General features: G+C 33.1%; 2 protein-coding genes and 1 non-coding gene across 3 annotated transcripts; 2 read left to right on the plus strand and 1 right to left on the minus strand.

Moving 5' to 3' along the window:
• Positions 1-1,047: 1,047 nt before the first annotated feature.
• On the plus strand, positions 1,048-3,793 carry LOC130643855 (protein FAM219A-like). The gene is made up of 7 exons (XM_057449626.1): positions 1,048-1,194; positions 1,987-2,047; positions 2,136-2,193; positions 2,273-2,332; positions 2,512-2,617; positions 3,255-3,307; positions 3,534-3,793. The coding sequence occupies exons 1-7, from the start codon at positions 1,126-1,128 to the stop codon at positions 3,637-3,639; spliced, it is 513 nt and encodes a 170-aa protein (XP_057305609.1). The 5' UTR covers positions 1,048-1,125; the 3' UTR covers positions 3,640-3,793.
• On the plus strand, positions 1,645-1,720 carry LOC130654868 (small nucleolar RNA SNORD34). Its single transcript, XR_008984508.1, has one exon. It is a non-coding gene; the product is annotated as a small nucleolar RNA SNORD34 (small nucleolar RNA).
• Positions 3,794-6,182: 2,389 nt separating the features above from the next.
• LOC130643897 (sorting nexin-27-like) lies at positions 6,183-16,096 on the minus strand. The gene is made up of 14 exons (XM_057449630.1): positions 15,798-16,096; positions 14,674-14,908; positions 13,748-13,822; positions 13,557-13,674; positions 13,271-13,338; positions 12,891-13,028; positions 11,377-11,455; positions 10,994-11,100; positions 10,632-10,772; positions 9,983-10,132; positions 9,688-9,816; positions 8,133-8,192; positions 7,933-7,995; positions 6,183-7,603 (listed from the first exon to the last, which is right to left on the minus strand). Exons 1-14 carry the CDS (start codon positions 16,061-16,063, stop codon positions 7,544-7,546), a joined length of 1,689 nt encoding a protein of 562 aa, XP_057305613.1. The 5' UTR covers positions 16,064-16,096; the 3' UTR covers positions 6,183-7,543.
• Between the last annotated feature and the right edge of the window lie 60 nt (positions 16,097-16,156).

Raw genomic sequence — 16,156 nt, forward strand, 5'->3', positions numbered from 1 at the left:
GTCAAGATCTTCCTGCTTCACTGCCCATGTCTCACTACCGAACAACAAATCTAGATAAATAAAATATTTTAAAAAATCTTGAATATGCTGTTATCCGCATCGGAATCTTTGATTAGAAAAATGGTTATTTGAGGCCTACAGTAAATTCATAGTGTAATTAATAAAAGCCTTTCTTTTAAAAGTATTTACACATAATCAAGAAAAGAGACAACGACTTTAGTTGTTTTTGTTTATAAGCGCCCAGGGCACCACACGCTTTTTTATAAACAACACAAAACTTTGCCTGAGGCTCGGTGTTTCGGTATTATGTTGCGTACGAATTGCTCTTTTTTTTGACAGATTTGAGCCTGTGTTGCTTATAAAAGCGTTTATTTGTTCGAGTGAACTTGGAAGGAAACCTCCTTGGATATAATTTCTCCATGAACTCCATTAACTTTTTACAGAGCCTTGTCTTGATAACGTTAAAAAATTGACGTTACAAAAACTTTAATCGTATACCGTTTTAATAACGTCACACTAAAAACGTTAAAAATACGTCATTTAAGCGGTATTTAAAAAACGTTATTTTTATACCGTTTTAAAAACGTATAATTTAGGTTTGTTTAAAAAACATTGCATTGTTTAGCAATGAACCTTGGTGGTAACAATATAGACTGTCAAAATTCAAAGCACTTTTTATGTGTACCCAGTTTTCCAAGGGTTATCCAGTTTATGTAAGAAATTTGTTAAATCTCTGAGAAATTAGTAAGAAATTAGTAAAAATTAAGCATTGGCATAAAATCGGCATAAAATCAGCTAAATTTTCATAACAAATGGCATGAAATTGGAAGTAAATAGCATAAAATAGCATAAAAATAGGGTGTAAATTGGCATAAAATCATAAATAAAATCTGTGTTTTTGCCCTGGGACCTCGGAGCTTTTTGTATAATTATGTTACATTTCTTAATTAGTCTGGCTTGTTGCCTGAGTGGGCAATTACGTCCTTACTAACCTCGGAATTAACAGTTTTAGGCTCTAATATTTGTAAAAAATTTCCTGTTTTTTATTAAAAACATACCATTTTTTTATTTTTAGGTTAGAATATTACAGATACCAAAACAAAATCTCTATGTAGTATTTATTCAATGAGTGTGACATCTTTACTAACTGCTACGACAACAGCCACTACAACAAGATCTTCTAAAAATGGCTTAGTAAGTTTTTTTATTATCTTTAGAAATTAAACCTGATTATTTGTTAGTCGAAGCCAAAAATATTACAGCGATACAATTTTTTTAAGAAATGTGACCAGCACTGGGTACGCGAATTTAGTTAGGGCCCTTAAAATGGCCCTGTTAATGAATTTGTTTTCATCTGTTAACTTTCTAAACTTATGTTGATTCTCTTTTTCTTTTTAATATGCTAATGTTAGCATATACAACTTAGGTATATTATATATTTTATTTTGATAAAATTTTGGATTTAACTCTCTTTTTTCATCTTACTATCCACACACAGACTGTTTCTTGTGTTTTTTTTTTAATCTGCAAAGTTTTAATCTTTGTGTATTTCAATGTGGAAATTGATGAAAATCGAACAAATATATACAGCCATAAATACTTGTTTTTGCGACTTTAAGTGTGAGCATTAATCCTGTAATGTGTTCTAAGCTATGATGATCAAATTTACCTACATTGCTTGAAGCATGTTTTGATATTAAAATAATGATCTGAGCTTTCGCAAGGATGTAACCGGAACAATTTAGAAGCATTTCCGAAGTGGAATAAACCTTCCAACATTTGTATTTATTGTTTTCAAGATTGTTATTGTTATGGTTTAAATCAATAGCGGCTATGAGTTTCAGATACATTATTTTATAAGTAGTTTGTGTTTGTTTTTTGGATGAAGGGGGAAATTTTGCTTCTTTATCTTTCTAGGTTGCCTGCCATGGCCAACTTTTGTCAACTTTTAAGTTTTTGTTTTTTTTTATTTTTGTTAAAATTTAGAGTAACGGTTCAGACAATGCTCCGCTGTTACGAAACCCATCAGAACTTCAACTAAAACTAGGTAGACTTTAACTTCCACATTTTAGATAATAGTCTGTGAAGGATATCAGTAGGGTATTGTTCTCAATATTTTTTCTCCATTCTTTAAGAAAAACAGTTGCAGAAATCAAGACAAGTCAGGGCTGGACCACCAGTTACAAAAAATACGTACGTTTTTAGTGTTGAATGTATTTAACTCTCCATCGCTTTTGATTGTTCAGTTGATATCATGCAAATCTTTTTTTAGATATAACACAAAAATACGTTCAGTGCATGAGCAGATGCCACTGGTTTCTAATCGGAATGGGTATATGTTTTTTTTTCATATAAACTTTATGGTAAAAGAGAAAAGAGAATTTTATTTGAAATTTTAACATACTTAAAGCAGGGTAGGTAGTATGGAGACCTTTGCAAATTTTAACTAAAATCAGAGGAACAGTTCCCTGAATGGTTCAGATTGCTAACTTTGTATCATTTTCTTTCTAGTGGTTTTGACGATATAAATTTACAAAATAATGAGCATGATAATGATGATGACGAGGATGAGGAGGGGGAGATTGTTATTTTTAAACAGCCAAGTAAAGGAAAAGCGGTATGTTAATTACAGCAGTCTAGGTGGGTCAAGAGGAGCATGCTTCAGTCCGAAAAAAAATAATGTTAATCAAAGAAAGAGACTTATGCAGTGACTGCATTTTTACAGAGGTTAAAATGACAAAAAAATTACTATATGATAAACATACCATTTTAAAATAACTCTAGACTATGGGTTTTAATATCCTGAAGCAAAAACATTTTTGGAATAATAAAGAGTTTCATTTCGTGCTTTCCAAACCCAAAGGCCCAGGAGAAAACAGCACTTGCTTTGGTGTGAGGCAAAGGGCAAATCAATTTTTTTCAGGAGATTTCTAGAAGAAATGCTGACATTTTGAAAAAGCTCAGGAGCATACCAAAAAAATCAGGAGTGTCTTGGGTTTTCTAGTAGAGTCTAATCCCTGCGCTTAGATCAGCGCTGTGCAAAAGGCGAAGACTAGAAAAATAAGAATAATCCTTTTTGGATTAGGCAAACTTATATTTTAATAAAATAGCGTGGAATGAGATCATGTGAATTTTAATCTGGTACAAAATTAGTTCAGGTAGTAATTTTTTTTGAATAAAACTTAGAGAAAAACAACAACTTTGTAGACTTCACCATAAGATTTTTTTATCTGGAATCATTTTCTCTATTCCAGCTTTCCGATTATTCATCCGATTGTACAGATCAACTATTACGAGATGGATTCAGGTAACTTTTTAGCAGCATCCTTTATTACTGCGAAGAAGTGCTTGTTATTATTAATTCACTGCATAAGAAAGTTGGTAATAATTCTCGTTTCTGATCGCAGATTTCTTATTTCTGTATGCCTTGGAAAAATCATAATCGTGAAATTTTAAACTGGTATTTTTAATTTTGTTTTCTTCAAAAATTGGACGAAAATTTTTTTCTGTACCTCTCTATTTCTTTATTGTAGGCTGGATGAATTATCTGATGATGAAGATTTAGACTTGATTCCACCGAAATCCGCAGACGCAACGTGGTGTTCTTGTGACAGCATGCCTTCGTGTAGTATACAGTAACATTCCTCTGCTTGTTTCGTCGTTTTTTTTTCTGTTTAAGCAAAATAACAAAGAAGGCTGTACACTTTTTTATATAAGAAGGCTGACAGTATAGGTACTTCAACTGCTAAAATATGGCGAGAGTACTGAAAAAACTTTTCGAGGGTACAAAACATGGATCAGGATTAGGCTGCTCCCCACCCATCCCCCCAAAAGGTGTTTAACATAAAAAAGCGTGTGTGTTGAGTCGAGATTTTTATGCAGGATGAACACAGCTAAATCCCACTACATTCTTTTTTTACATATTTGATACGTCTTTACAAAATATCTTCGTAACATCATTTCCTTCTAAAATGTAAAAAAAACAAAAACAAAATACGGAATGGACGTTTTAATGTTTTTTTGGCCCAAAAACCCTAAAAAAGTTTTAGATCTGTAGCCACTTTGTTATAGGCTTGTAAAATTTAGATATTTAATACGTCTTTGCAAAGTATCTTTGTAACAACACAGTTTTTATGATATTAACTCCTTTTACTGGTCCTTTGTGCCAGCGAATTTAAATTTTATGGTATTTTTAAAATTAAGAACATTCCCGTGAATTTGTTTTCTTTAAAAAGCTTCACTAGGTTTTATTTCTTACATAAAAAGTCTATTGACAAGCTCACAAATGCTAAATTCCAGGTTTATACATGCTTTCAACGTAGGCTGTTTTTTACTGCGTTTTCAGAAATAAATTTACGTTGTTTTGTTTTGTAGGTATTTTAACATTTTTAAGATTATTTTGTAAATAATGTCGTTTATTTTGTGCAATACAATTTATCAGAATTTTCAACTTTTTGTCATCACTGTGGATTATTTTTGCTGATTCAGCAAAAACATTCAGTTGCTGATAGTACTTTTTTCGTCTAAATATTTACAGGTAGAAATTTTAGTAAGTCGAAAAATGGCGTATAAATTTTTGTGGCATTTTTTTAACATTTTTCGCAAAATATATTTGCGGTGTAGTTAGGTGTTGACACTATCTTTTGCTTAAGCAAGTTTTCAATCAGTAAGAAAAAATGTTCGCACATGACCGCAGGTCCGTTCACACAAGTAGCAATTTCTATATTTGATTTACGCAATTTGAACTTACCAAAGTTTATTTCTCAGTAACTACAGCGGACGTAAGAATTAGGACCTTATGTTTCTGGTTAAATCCAAACTCTTAGCTGTGATTATTGTTTGCTGACGTCAGTAGGACTATTTTCATGATATTTTCACACTTCGTGGGTTATTCCGTATTTCCGGCATTTCGCAGGGACTAACTTTGTCAGTTATAAAAGTTTCTTCCTAAGCGCCACCTTCGATTTTAAGTGCGATTACCTAACTTACTTTTGTCTGAAAAAGTTTCATTCTCCGTAACGCAATGCTGGGGTTAAATGCTCCTGGTGTCAAAAGCTTAAACCCGATTGCAGATTATCTTCTCCTCGTCATAGACAGTCTTAAGTGAGGGACGCAGGAAACAGTATCCTGCAACCTCGTCCACAGGGCTCTTTTTTACTTTTGATGTTGGGTTGGCGTCGGAAGATTGTGGTATGCTATGGGGTTGTACAATTTTTTTACAGCTTGGACCTGAACCTTGGAACAGTCCTTAAACTACCCCTTATTTTTAAATCGACGAAAATTAAGGCGTGTTGTTGAAGATTTTAAATGCCAATCAACATATTTGCTTTTTTCATAAGATACGGCGAAAAATAAACGCAACAAGGAACTTACGAGAGTACGCTACGCGAAACCTGTTCTGCTAAGCGTAGCTTGGCCTTGCGGAAAGTGATAAAATTAAGTTTGGGCGAGCATTAAGACGTTTTAACATCTTCGTCCTCAGGGAAAAGATCCGTGGTGTCGAGGGTAGACATTTTAATATTACCTTTTGGCAAGAAGCACGGTGTTAATGATGCAAATGAGCATGTTAAAGGGGCACTCCAGTGAAAAAATCATATTTGAAAAAAATGTTATTTTGATAAGACAATACATAAATATGTCAAAATAAACCTTTTACAATCGTTAAAAATCTTTATTTATACCTTAATCGGATCTTTAAACATCTTTAATTTTAAATAAATTTGCAAGGTCGCGTAAAGTCAAGAGGACTAGGTCCGAATAAATAAGAACACATTCAAAAAGTTTGTTTTCTTAATGTTTACATTGTTCGTTGATAAGACGTCTTGTAATAATGACGAAGATTATAACTTAGAAAACATAGCATCGGATAATTCTCTTCATGAAAAAGACCTTACAAAGCTACAGCCAAACGACTTCGAACCTCTTGTGTCTCACAGACGGGATTCTGTGAAAATGTACTTCTTTACACTTCTTTAATCGATTGGTACATCGAAATTTTCGCGGGAATAAACTTTTGCGGACCTTTTAACAATGAAAATCGAAACTTATAACACTTAATAATTAGACTATATTTTGACTGAAAGGACCATCCTGGGGACGAAGTTGCAATGTTAAGCAAAAATGACAGCTTTTTACTTGGTTGTATGTTTGATTTTTCAGGGTAAATAAAAAAAACAACGCGATTATGAAGTAGAAGTATATTACAGAAAAATACCATTATAATATTTATAAATTCATAATTGAAGAAAATTATATTTCATTGCTTTGCCTGCCGTAAGTAATGGGTGAAAATTTTGCACTGAAAAATCGCTTTATATCCCGTAAATACATTAAACCTTCTTTACCCCTAATTTATGGGCTTGGCTGATTTGGATCCAAAATAAAAGTAAGAAAAATTGTCTTCAATATCAAATAAAGAAAATACATAGAGATAATTTAAGTAATCTCGATCCCAGGACCTGCTGTCTCTTTTTGCACGTGCAGCGCCGATGAGAGACAAAAAGCCCTGGAAACGAGGTTAGTAATTCAAGCAGATCTTGGTTGTTGAGTGGTAAAAACTAGAATTTGATTTTAAACTCAACGATTTGAAAACTGTGCGCCGAAAATGAACCACGTGGACTTTTAGGTGAATTTTCATCCAAAAACGAACGAATCGGAACGGACAATCTGATTGGTTACTTTCACTTGCTGTTCCGATTCAAAATGAAACAAATTTTCTTGTCAACACGAAGGAGAAAAATTATATATATATAAAGAATAATTAGCAGATGGCCAATCAAAAAGTATTTTCCTTGTTCCGTTTCGTTCTGATTCGATTTGCTCTTGAGTAGAAATTCAGCTTAACTATCTATGCGGGGGGTCCTATGTACGTTTTTGACAGTTAAGGGGAGGGTTGAGCACAGGGGCCAGAAGTAATTCTCCCCTAACAAGTCTTGAAAACGCCGTAGAGCCACTCTGTAAAGATATTGATCATCTTTAAAGATGAACATCAGAAAAGTTCAATAGCTTTTGATTTTGATTTTTTTCAAATATTTAAAAATATAACTTTAAGTAATTATGAAACAAGTACAACAAACAAAAACAAACATAAAGAACACACACACACACGTAAACAAAATTTAGCTTTAAGGTAATATTCTCGACACGACGTTAAAATGTTATGTCGAAATTTGCCGCCAATAACGTGATTTAACGCCAACAAAAGTCAGCGCAAAGACGATAATCGCAACAAAGAAACAACAATATCAGATAAATTCGTGAGCGTGTACAGAACATCATGGAAAAAATATAAATTAACTTCTGTGAGTGTGAACATAATCATCAAAACAGTATCAGATTTTTTTGTTGCAAGTGTGAACATGACCATCGTAACAATTTCATTTTTATTTGGTGCGAGTTATGCACGAATGGATATATTTTATCGATTTAATAATTTTCTTAGGTATTATGAATTTTTTTCTCAAGTCAGTTCGTAAACCGCTTTCTTAGCACCAATAACATTTGATCGATGAACAAAGGTGCAGTCGAGTCCTCTATCAGCAATTTATAAATCTCCATCGTCGATGTCATTTATCGCGTCGCTTTCCGTTTTTTTTATGGAAACCTAATCAAAACAAGAAATCAGATAATTACGACTCATCCTTTGAATGCGCATGACTAACACAAGAACAACACGAGAAGAAGACGAGAAAACAAGAAGTACACGAGAATAACACGAAAAGATAAGAAGTACACGAGAAGAAGACGAGAATAAGGCAAGAAGTACACGAGAAGAACACGAGTTTACACGACAAAAAAAAGAAAATACACGACAATAACATCCGCGTATGCTAAGTCAGCACGAGAACAGTACGACTGCACACTAGAACAATACGACTGCACACTATAATAACACGAGTACAGAAAGAGCTAAAAGTTCAGTAAAACACTTACTTGAGTATTGACACTCGTTCCAGATTCCTTAAGTTCAGGTAAAATTGGGTTGCCGCTTTTATCCTAAATACAATAATGTATGATTCAGGCCTTAACTTTGTTTTTTAAGCATGGCAAATTGGTAAATTTTGTATCACGACAGAGCATCATGAAAATGCACTCTTATTTTTACCAACAAGTGTTTCGAAAATACTTCTTACCTTTTTACACCAGCTACGTTCCATCATGATTCTTATAACACAACTTCCCATATATGTAAACTAAAATTTTTTACGAAGTTATATAAGCGAGATTTCAGCTTTAAAAAAAATAATGAAAGAGATAAATTTATTAAGCTGGAGGTTCCTTTTGCAAGTTTATTACCAATGCGAATTTTTAGGCGAGGCATTGGTCAGGGGGACACATTACGAACATTTCAATGATCGCAAACAGAAATTTTAGGTCGCTTAATTAAATTCAACATCTTAGCCTATAATAATTTTTGCCGCGTTTTTTCTGAATCCACGGACCATTTCGGGCCGTCGCGTGGATTGTTTCGTATTGCCGACATGGTAAAAAAGTGCAAGTAGAACATTTTCAACGCTGTCTAACTGATGGCTACAAATAAACAAAACCAAAGGCAGCTAAGAATTTTAGCAACGTGATTCTGTGCAGTCATTTCGAGAAATAGCTAAGAATCGGCCTTTGTACAACTTAAGTAGGGCTTTATCATAAGGCTTAAAATACAAGAAAAAATGCACCACCTTAGCTATAGGAATGTCTGAACTTTTCGCTCGAAAAAAAAAACACACAGAAATACACAAAAAAAACAAAAAATAAATAAATAAATAAAAAACATGGAAGTTTAAGAACACATCGTCATCATATTTTAATTTAAATCTAACCTCGATTTAAGTATTATTAGGATGAGCTTAAAAAATAATATACAAAAAAGACGATCTTTTATAGAGAGCTTTCGATGCGTTTTTAAAAATCTTTAACAACACAACTTTAAGATCTTAGGAGAATTTAGAGATTAAATTTAAGGAGAAACAAAAACGTATAAAAACCATTCAATATATTTTAGATGAGGTGAAAGGTTACTAATAACAAAGTCTGACGTTTTTGTGAACACGCAATATTAAATTATAAATACTGCGAAAAAGAAACGATTGTATGTTGCAGAAATAATTTTAGGAGATTTCAGGAAAAGTCTATATTTGGGATTCTCCTAAATCTCCAGTTATGGAGTCTTTAGGAAATCAAGAGGACTGACACGAGCAAATGAGTATCATTTGTGGGGAAAAATTATGTTAATCAATTGAACTTTATAAAATCTATGCATTAATGTTACTAATGACAGAAAATGTCAAAATCTCCTATTACTTAAATATGACATCATAATTTATGCAGCATTTAAATGTGAATATCTTGAAAATGAAAAGAGCTTTTTAGGCTCTATAAAGAAGTCAAATATCAATTTATACCTCGGGTTTCCTTTAAGTTATTTAGGAAATTTCAGGAATGTCTATAGGTTATCTAGAACATTTCTAGAAGATTTTAGGTGTGGTCACCCTGTTTAACATACTAACCACGAGTTATTATGTTTTAAAAACCTTCTAAATACTGTACGTTGAAGGTCACTCGTTCAACGAATAAACTTGCTTAAAAAAAGTGAGCAATTAAAAATCGATCACAAATAACACAGCTTTTAACTTGATAATACCAGGCTTTTAAATAGATAATAGTGCCGACAAGTAGTAAACACTGACTTACAAATTTTGAAAATATTCGAACTTGTCTCTTTTTCTTCCCAGGTTTTTGGTATTCAAACCAAAAACACATAGCTTCAGTGTCCGCATCCCAACTTGTGATTTCGTCCCAATTAAATACATGTTCTTGATCCTACAATAGACATCATAGGTGAAGAAGCACAAAACATTTACAAACTTAACACCCTCCACCCTAGATGACAAAATAGTAACTTAATTTCGGCCCACTTTTATAGGTACAAAGATCCACAAACTTAACTAAAAACACATTCTACCTAAGAATCAAAAATTAGGCATACCTCTGGTATACCGTCTGTTGAACAGGCGTTTAGCGACATATGTGTTATGCTAAACGTCACAATCACATGTCCTTCTTTCCGAGCGTCGCATTTGCAGTGTGGAAATTTGACAGTACCATATCCCACTAAAGTGCGAGCAACATCCAAAAACTAAAATAATTGAAACTCTTAATTTAATTTCATTTAAAATTTCTAGTATAGAGTTATAAACGAGACGGGTGTTGTTGACTCGATTCACATCATAACCAGTCTTTTATTACATCATAAGAAATTTCACTAAAAAATTTAATGGTCTGAAATTATTGACGTTCAGTGATGCGTGTTTTCAGGATTATAGACCTACTGTGTGTATTACTTCACAAGTCGCACGTGAAACAGAAATGCAAAACTTCATTGCAACTTGACAGTTGTTTTTCACACAACTTTCTATTTACTTTATTTGCAAAAAAGTAACACATCAAGGCTATAACAAAACATGTAAACTTGGAAAAATAGAAAAAAATAACTAGTCATTATATAAAAAAATTCAGATTTACTGAAAAATATTTAAACAAAGAAATCCTAAGTGTATTTTGATTAATCCTGTCAAAATAGCACCAGGCATTATTCCAACTTCTGTTTTAGCTAACCAGTAAAAAACCTGACATACTTCTTTTATATTATTTGAAGATTTAAGTTCTTTTATGTTTTGAATCTGATCTCCAGGTAGCACAAGACCTTTTCTGATATCATCAATAGCTTGTCCATATATTAAATTTAATGCTTTTGTATCTTCTGTTAGCTTTAACTCCTAAACATTAGAGAGGGAAGTGGAATCAACTTTTAGCAATAACATGGAATACACCTAATGTGTTAATATAGCCCACAAAGCTGATAAATTCATAGAAATTTTCTACTTTGGGCTTATAATGAAAATCTTGTAAAAAAATCAAGTTTGTCTAATCTTATTACTTGAAGTTGTAAAAATAATATTGATTAGATAAAAGATTTTGTAAACCAATAAAAGCCTACCCTTGACACTGTAAAGATCCATTTTCTTAAAGCTAAATGACTATCATTACTCTGCACATATTTAGTGATAATTCTATGTGGAAATTCTGCATCCTCGAGTTTACGTTCTACAACGAATAGAAATGTGCTTTATTCTTCTTATTGTAAATAAAAAAGTGGTGTGTATCCTTCAGAGTCAATAAATTGCATTATAAAAAACTTACTGCTCATGGAACAAAACAAAACTTATAATGTTTCAAGTGTAGTAGGTAAAATAACAGTAAAAAAGAAATGCAAAATGTACAAAAATTCTCAATCTGCACACATACAAACATTGTCAAGACTGTTTCAAACGAGTTGACACAGGCTCGGAAAGCTATTCTTTATTTAAAATAAAAACTTACCAAATCCGTTGTCAACGATTTCAAATAAACCAAAAAAAGTGGCGCTAAAATCTGTAAGTCCAGCCTTTTTCACAACAGCCTAAATAGTAAAAAAATTCTTGTGATATTCCACAATTTGAAAGAATTCAATATTAAATGAAAACCAACATCAAAGGAATACCCTAACAGGCCATTTCTTGAATAAAACTATGCCAGAACTACAAAAAGCACGCGGTAAAAAAATTACGAGTGCTATGGTGTGTGAAAAATTGCACTCGTAAGCAAAATTTACAAGCGCGATGTGAATACTTGCATGTGTGATCCACACTTAACTTTTTTTTGTTTACTGCAACGTTATGTTATTTAAGCTGTATAGAAATGAATTTTGTAAAACGTATTAACCACAAGTGCAAGGTTGAAACGTTGGACGAGATGATGTGTTGGCATATTCGTTATATGTTTTTGCCATTAAATATATTTCTAAACATTTTTGATTTCTCTTTCTCCCTTTAAAAAGATTTTTTAAACTTTATTTAACATGTTTTTTCTTTGGTATTATATCACAAAAACATTCGTCTGAAAGCTGTATTAAGGTACAGGACACCTAACCTCTCCCATGTTCTGGTTATATTTAACTTGCATGGGTGCGCACTCTTCTCGCAGTATTCTCTGTGACAATGAAGGTCGTACTGACTTGTGGCATGGTTCCAATAGTCTTCCGTTTTTTGTTCGAGTCTCAGTGTAATGCACCAGCCGAGCATAAGAGTGTCAGCATGAAGGAAATGGGCCCACTTTAATGTTCTTTATACTTTTTAAACAAATCAATCACAAAGAAATGAATGTTATGTAAACAGCGTAATAGCTTTTTTCATCACTCTATAATATTTTAGAAAAAGAAAAAATTCACGAGCGCGAAAAAAAGCACTTGTAAACCTTTTTACGAGTGTGCGGGCAAGTGCGCGTGGGATCGCACTCGTCTCAAGGAATGGCCTGCCCTAAGCAAGTGATATAAAACTTATCTAGAAATTATTTTCTGGGTGAAAGGTCATTTCTGTTTACACCATGATAGAGGTTTATTACATTTTTTATTTTTCTGAAACGTAATTCTTAATATGCATACTTCATTAAACACATTTAATTAAACAGGTGCAAAAAATAACAGAAAATTGTAATTTCGAGCCTTCCAGAGATAGTTTGCGATATTGATGAAACTTGCAGATGGACATTGTTCTTCTTCCCCTGTTAGTGCTGTGGTTGTTATTTTTTAAAAAAGTTAATCAATTATTTGAAATTTTCCTAAATGCTATATAAAAACAAACTATGAAAAAATGTTTTTGATATAAGCTAAATTTACGGTACTGGGACTAATTCTTTGTTAAAATGCTTTGAATGTCAAACTGTAAATATGTGAAAGTACTATTCTGGCTTAAAAGTTCTGAAGGATGGGGCAACATGCCACTCCCTTCCTCTATCTTGGTATTGACGGGCATCCAAGATACGGGAAAAATAAAATAGCAATAAAAGAAGTAAAATACCTCATAAACTTTAGCTGTTCGTAGTTTTTTTGAAACTGTCAACAGCAATGAAGACTTGTTCGGAAGGTTTATTTTAAATTCCACCTCTTGATTTTCAACTGGTCGTGGCTGTTGTTGTTGCAGTGATGGAGAAGTTGTCTAAACAAATATAATTTGGTCAGTGAAAGTGAAAAATGTGTCAAACTTTATTCACTTGTTTAACATCATTATTACAGATTCCTAAAAATATTTATTTTTTCAAAGATCTACTTATGTACATAAATCTTTCTATATACAATACAACTGCAAATAATCAAAAAAATAAAAATACAGATGCTGTTACTGTAAAAATGACACACATGCATACTAAATAACAACAGCTATAAATATCAGATACTAACCGTTTCCTCATCTTCTTTCAAGAAATCATCTAGTATTTCTGATTCACCAATAACACGCACAGCAGCGACTAATGTCATGACAAAATTGTTACACATAAATAGTTGCAGACACATAATGCTACATAATATACAAGACAATGAGGCTTAGGGATCGATTTCGAAAATTAATTTTTCGAAAAAAAATGAAAGCTTGACTAAATATTTTGGAATTATTTATAAGAACTATCATCCCTACAAACACCTTCATGCCAATAAAAATAGACTGATAAGAGAAAAAAAAGACAACCTTCTTCAATATACGATTCCAAACCACGTCTTCTAGCATCCAATTGTTGTTCAGACAATGAAAATGGCCACTTGCTTGGAAACTTTGGAAAGGGGTAATCTCTAAATCGTCTTTTTAGCTAAATATGGCAAATAAAACTCTGATTGTCTTTGTAACAACTGCAACACAGTAATAAATAAATTATATTTTACCTCAGCGTGTAGAGCTGCAAATTCTTTGTATCTTCTAGCACAAACATATGAACCCGATATATACACATTATAAACCTGTAAAAAAATTGTACGACATAATAATGTAATTTACATATAAAGACTGAACTTAACTCTATTCAATTTTGTACATGAATAATGATTTAGGACATAGATAAGAATTTTATGGATTTAAAAAGAACCTTTGTTAATAGACTAGTAAGGTTTTGGGACAAGTTTCAAAGAATGTGATTGACCAGTGAGTATAAAACAGCTATTAATTAGGATAATATCTTATCTTTCAAAAGCAAGAAAACAATGTGTTTCCATCCCATATACTTTTGATAGAAAAGTGGTTATTTATATGCTTCTATGTCATCATCATTTATCATAATTCTCGGCTTAACTTCTGTTTTCCATGCTAGCATGAGTTGGACAGGGTATATTAATGACCCTCTTCCAATCTGATCTAGACTGTGTTAGATCTAAACTCAACTTCCTCTGTATCAAGCCTGTCCTTATAACCTCCTGTCAAGTCTTTCTCGGTCTACCTCTGGGCTTTGCCCTGGGAACTATCAAGTCTCTACACTTTCTTACCCAATTACTCCCCCCCCATTCTTTCGAAGTGTCCCAGCCAATTCAATCTTCTTATCTGGATTACATCTTTAATTCTAGGGATACTTAGCCTGCTTCTTAGCTCATCTGAACTCTTTCTGTCTCTCAGACTGGCATTACATGTGCAATATGTGCGATTGTTTATGTATTACAAAATTTCATGAAGCAAGGAGTGAATTAACAATTGTGAGATAGTGATTTTGTGTGATTAAAAAGCAATTTAGTATCACAAGCCTAAACAGAAAAGGTAATTAAGAATTTCTTTCGATCATCGCAAAGATAAAAATCATTGCAAATATATAAAATCTACTTACTACATATTTTTCACCATTCTTGTCTTCTGTTCGAAAGTCTGGTATTGTGATAGGAACACTTTTCCTTTCTGAATAGTCAATATAATCTCTACTACCAACAACATCAGCAGGCCCATCAAGTTTCCGGGCTTCACTCGGTGTAACTGAAATAATCGCCATTGTCAATGCATTTTCACCTTGTCTGATCAGATCGACAACTTTTCGATGATCTGCTCCCTCACAATTTTCATTGTTTCTTAAAAAGCACAAATTAATCTTATTTCGCTTTTTGGAGGTAAAAGTAGCAAGAAAAGAGCCAACTTCAGGATTTTAATAATTAAAGCGTATGCAAGCATAGATTTGTTTTCTTCCAGACACTCCATTGTACAGGGGTAAAGGAATTTGCAAACTGCATGTTTGTGTCACAGAAAAGCATTGTAAAAAGGGCCATATGAGGAAGAGGGAGGGGAGGACGATTATTTCTAATTGGATAAAATCGAAAAACACCAGTAAACACCCTGACCTTCTTTTGAGGAACATTCTGCAAAGCCTGATTATAAGTAAAGTTTTATTCTTTCCAGTCTTTATTCCGTTTTAAGCACCATTTTTGTTGATGATGAATGAATATGGATGTATTAAAAAACTTTACGTCTTCTGATATATCAGTTTAAAATACCAGACAGTTGTGTGGATAAAATGTGTACATGTGGGAAATTTTACATCTAGATAGCTAGGTAGTAGTATGGGTATGCTGAGCTGAACAGATTTGGAGATTTCTAGCAAGAGGGTGCAGATAAGGCGCAAACGGCCACGTATATAAGGGCGAGGTTAGGCAAGTTTTTAAATTAAGTTGACAGTTGTCCCCCGAAACCGCCAGCACTTTCCCGAACTTGCCCAGAGCATTCCCGAAATGCTATTCCTTGCAACATACCATGCGGAGTACAGACATTGTTCGGGTTTGTGAATACTTGATTTTTTTATCAAAACACCAAACCCAACTGAAAACACCCGCACTTTTTACGGTGTATGCTACTTTTATTGGTACCCTCGTTTTCTAGTTAGAAAAGTTTTGAACACAGTTGTTCAACAATTAATAATTGCAAAATTGAATTTTAATTTTCCTGTTTTGCTAGGTGAAAACTTACACCATTAATATTCTGTCACCAACAAGAACACCTGCTCTGTCAGCTGGACCACCATCCAAAACTGCACTTATCATTTGAAGAGGAGGATATAAAGTTCCATTTATAGATCGTAACTGTCCACCTTCTGAAACTTGGCCACGAACGTTAAATCCAAAGCCTCTTTCTCCTTTTCTTATTTTCACAACTCGTGGTCCATATGGATCTTTAACAGGAGAAGAATCATCATCTTGCATCGAGTCTTCTAAATCAGGCTTTTCGTCGGCCATCTTCTTTCGAATGTTGTTATTTTCCTAAAAATTATTAGCCTATCACGAGCAGGTATTTCATGTTAGTACGCCATGTCCGCGACATATGCGCCT

Source organism: Hydractinia symbiolongicarpus, chromosome 1 (assembly GCF_029227915.1).
Source record: "Hydractinia symbiolongicarpus strain clone_291-10 chromosome 1, HSymV2.1, whole genome shotgun sequence".
NCBI classification, from domain to species: Eukaryota; Metazoa; Cnidaria; class Hydrozoa; order Anthoathecata; family Hydractiniidae; genus Hydractinia; species Hydractinia symbiolongicarpus.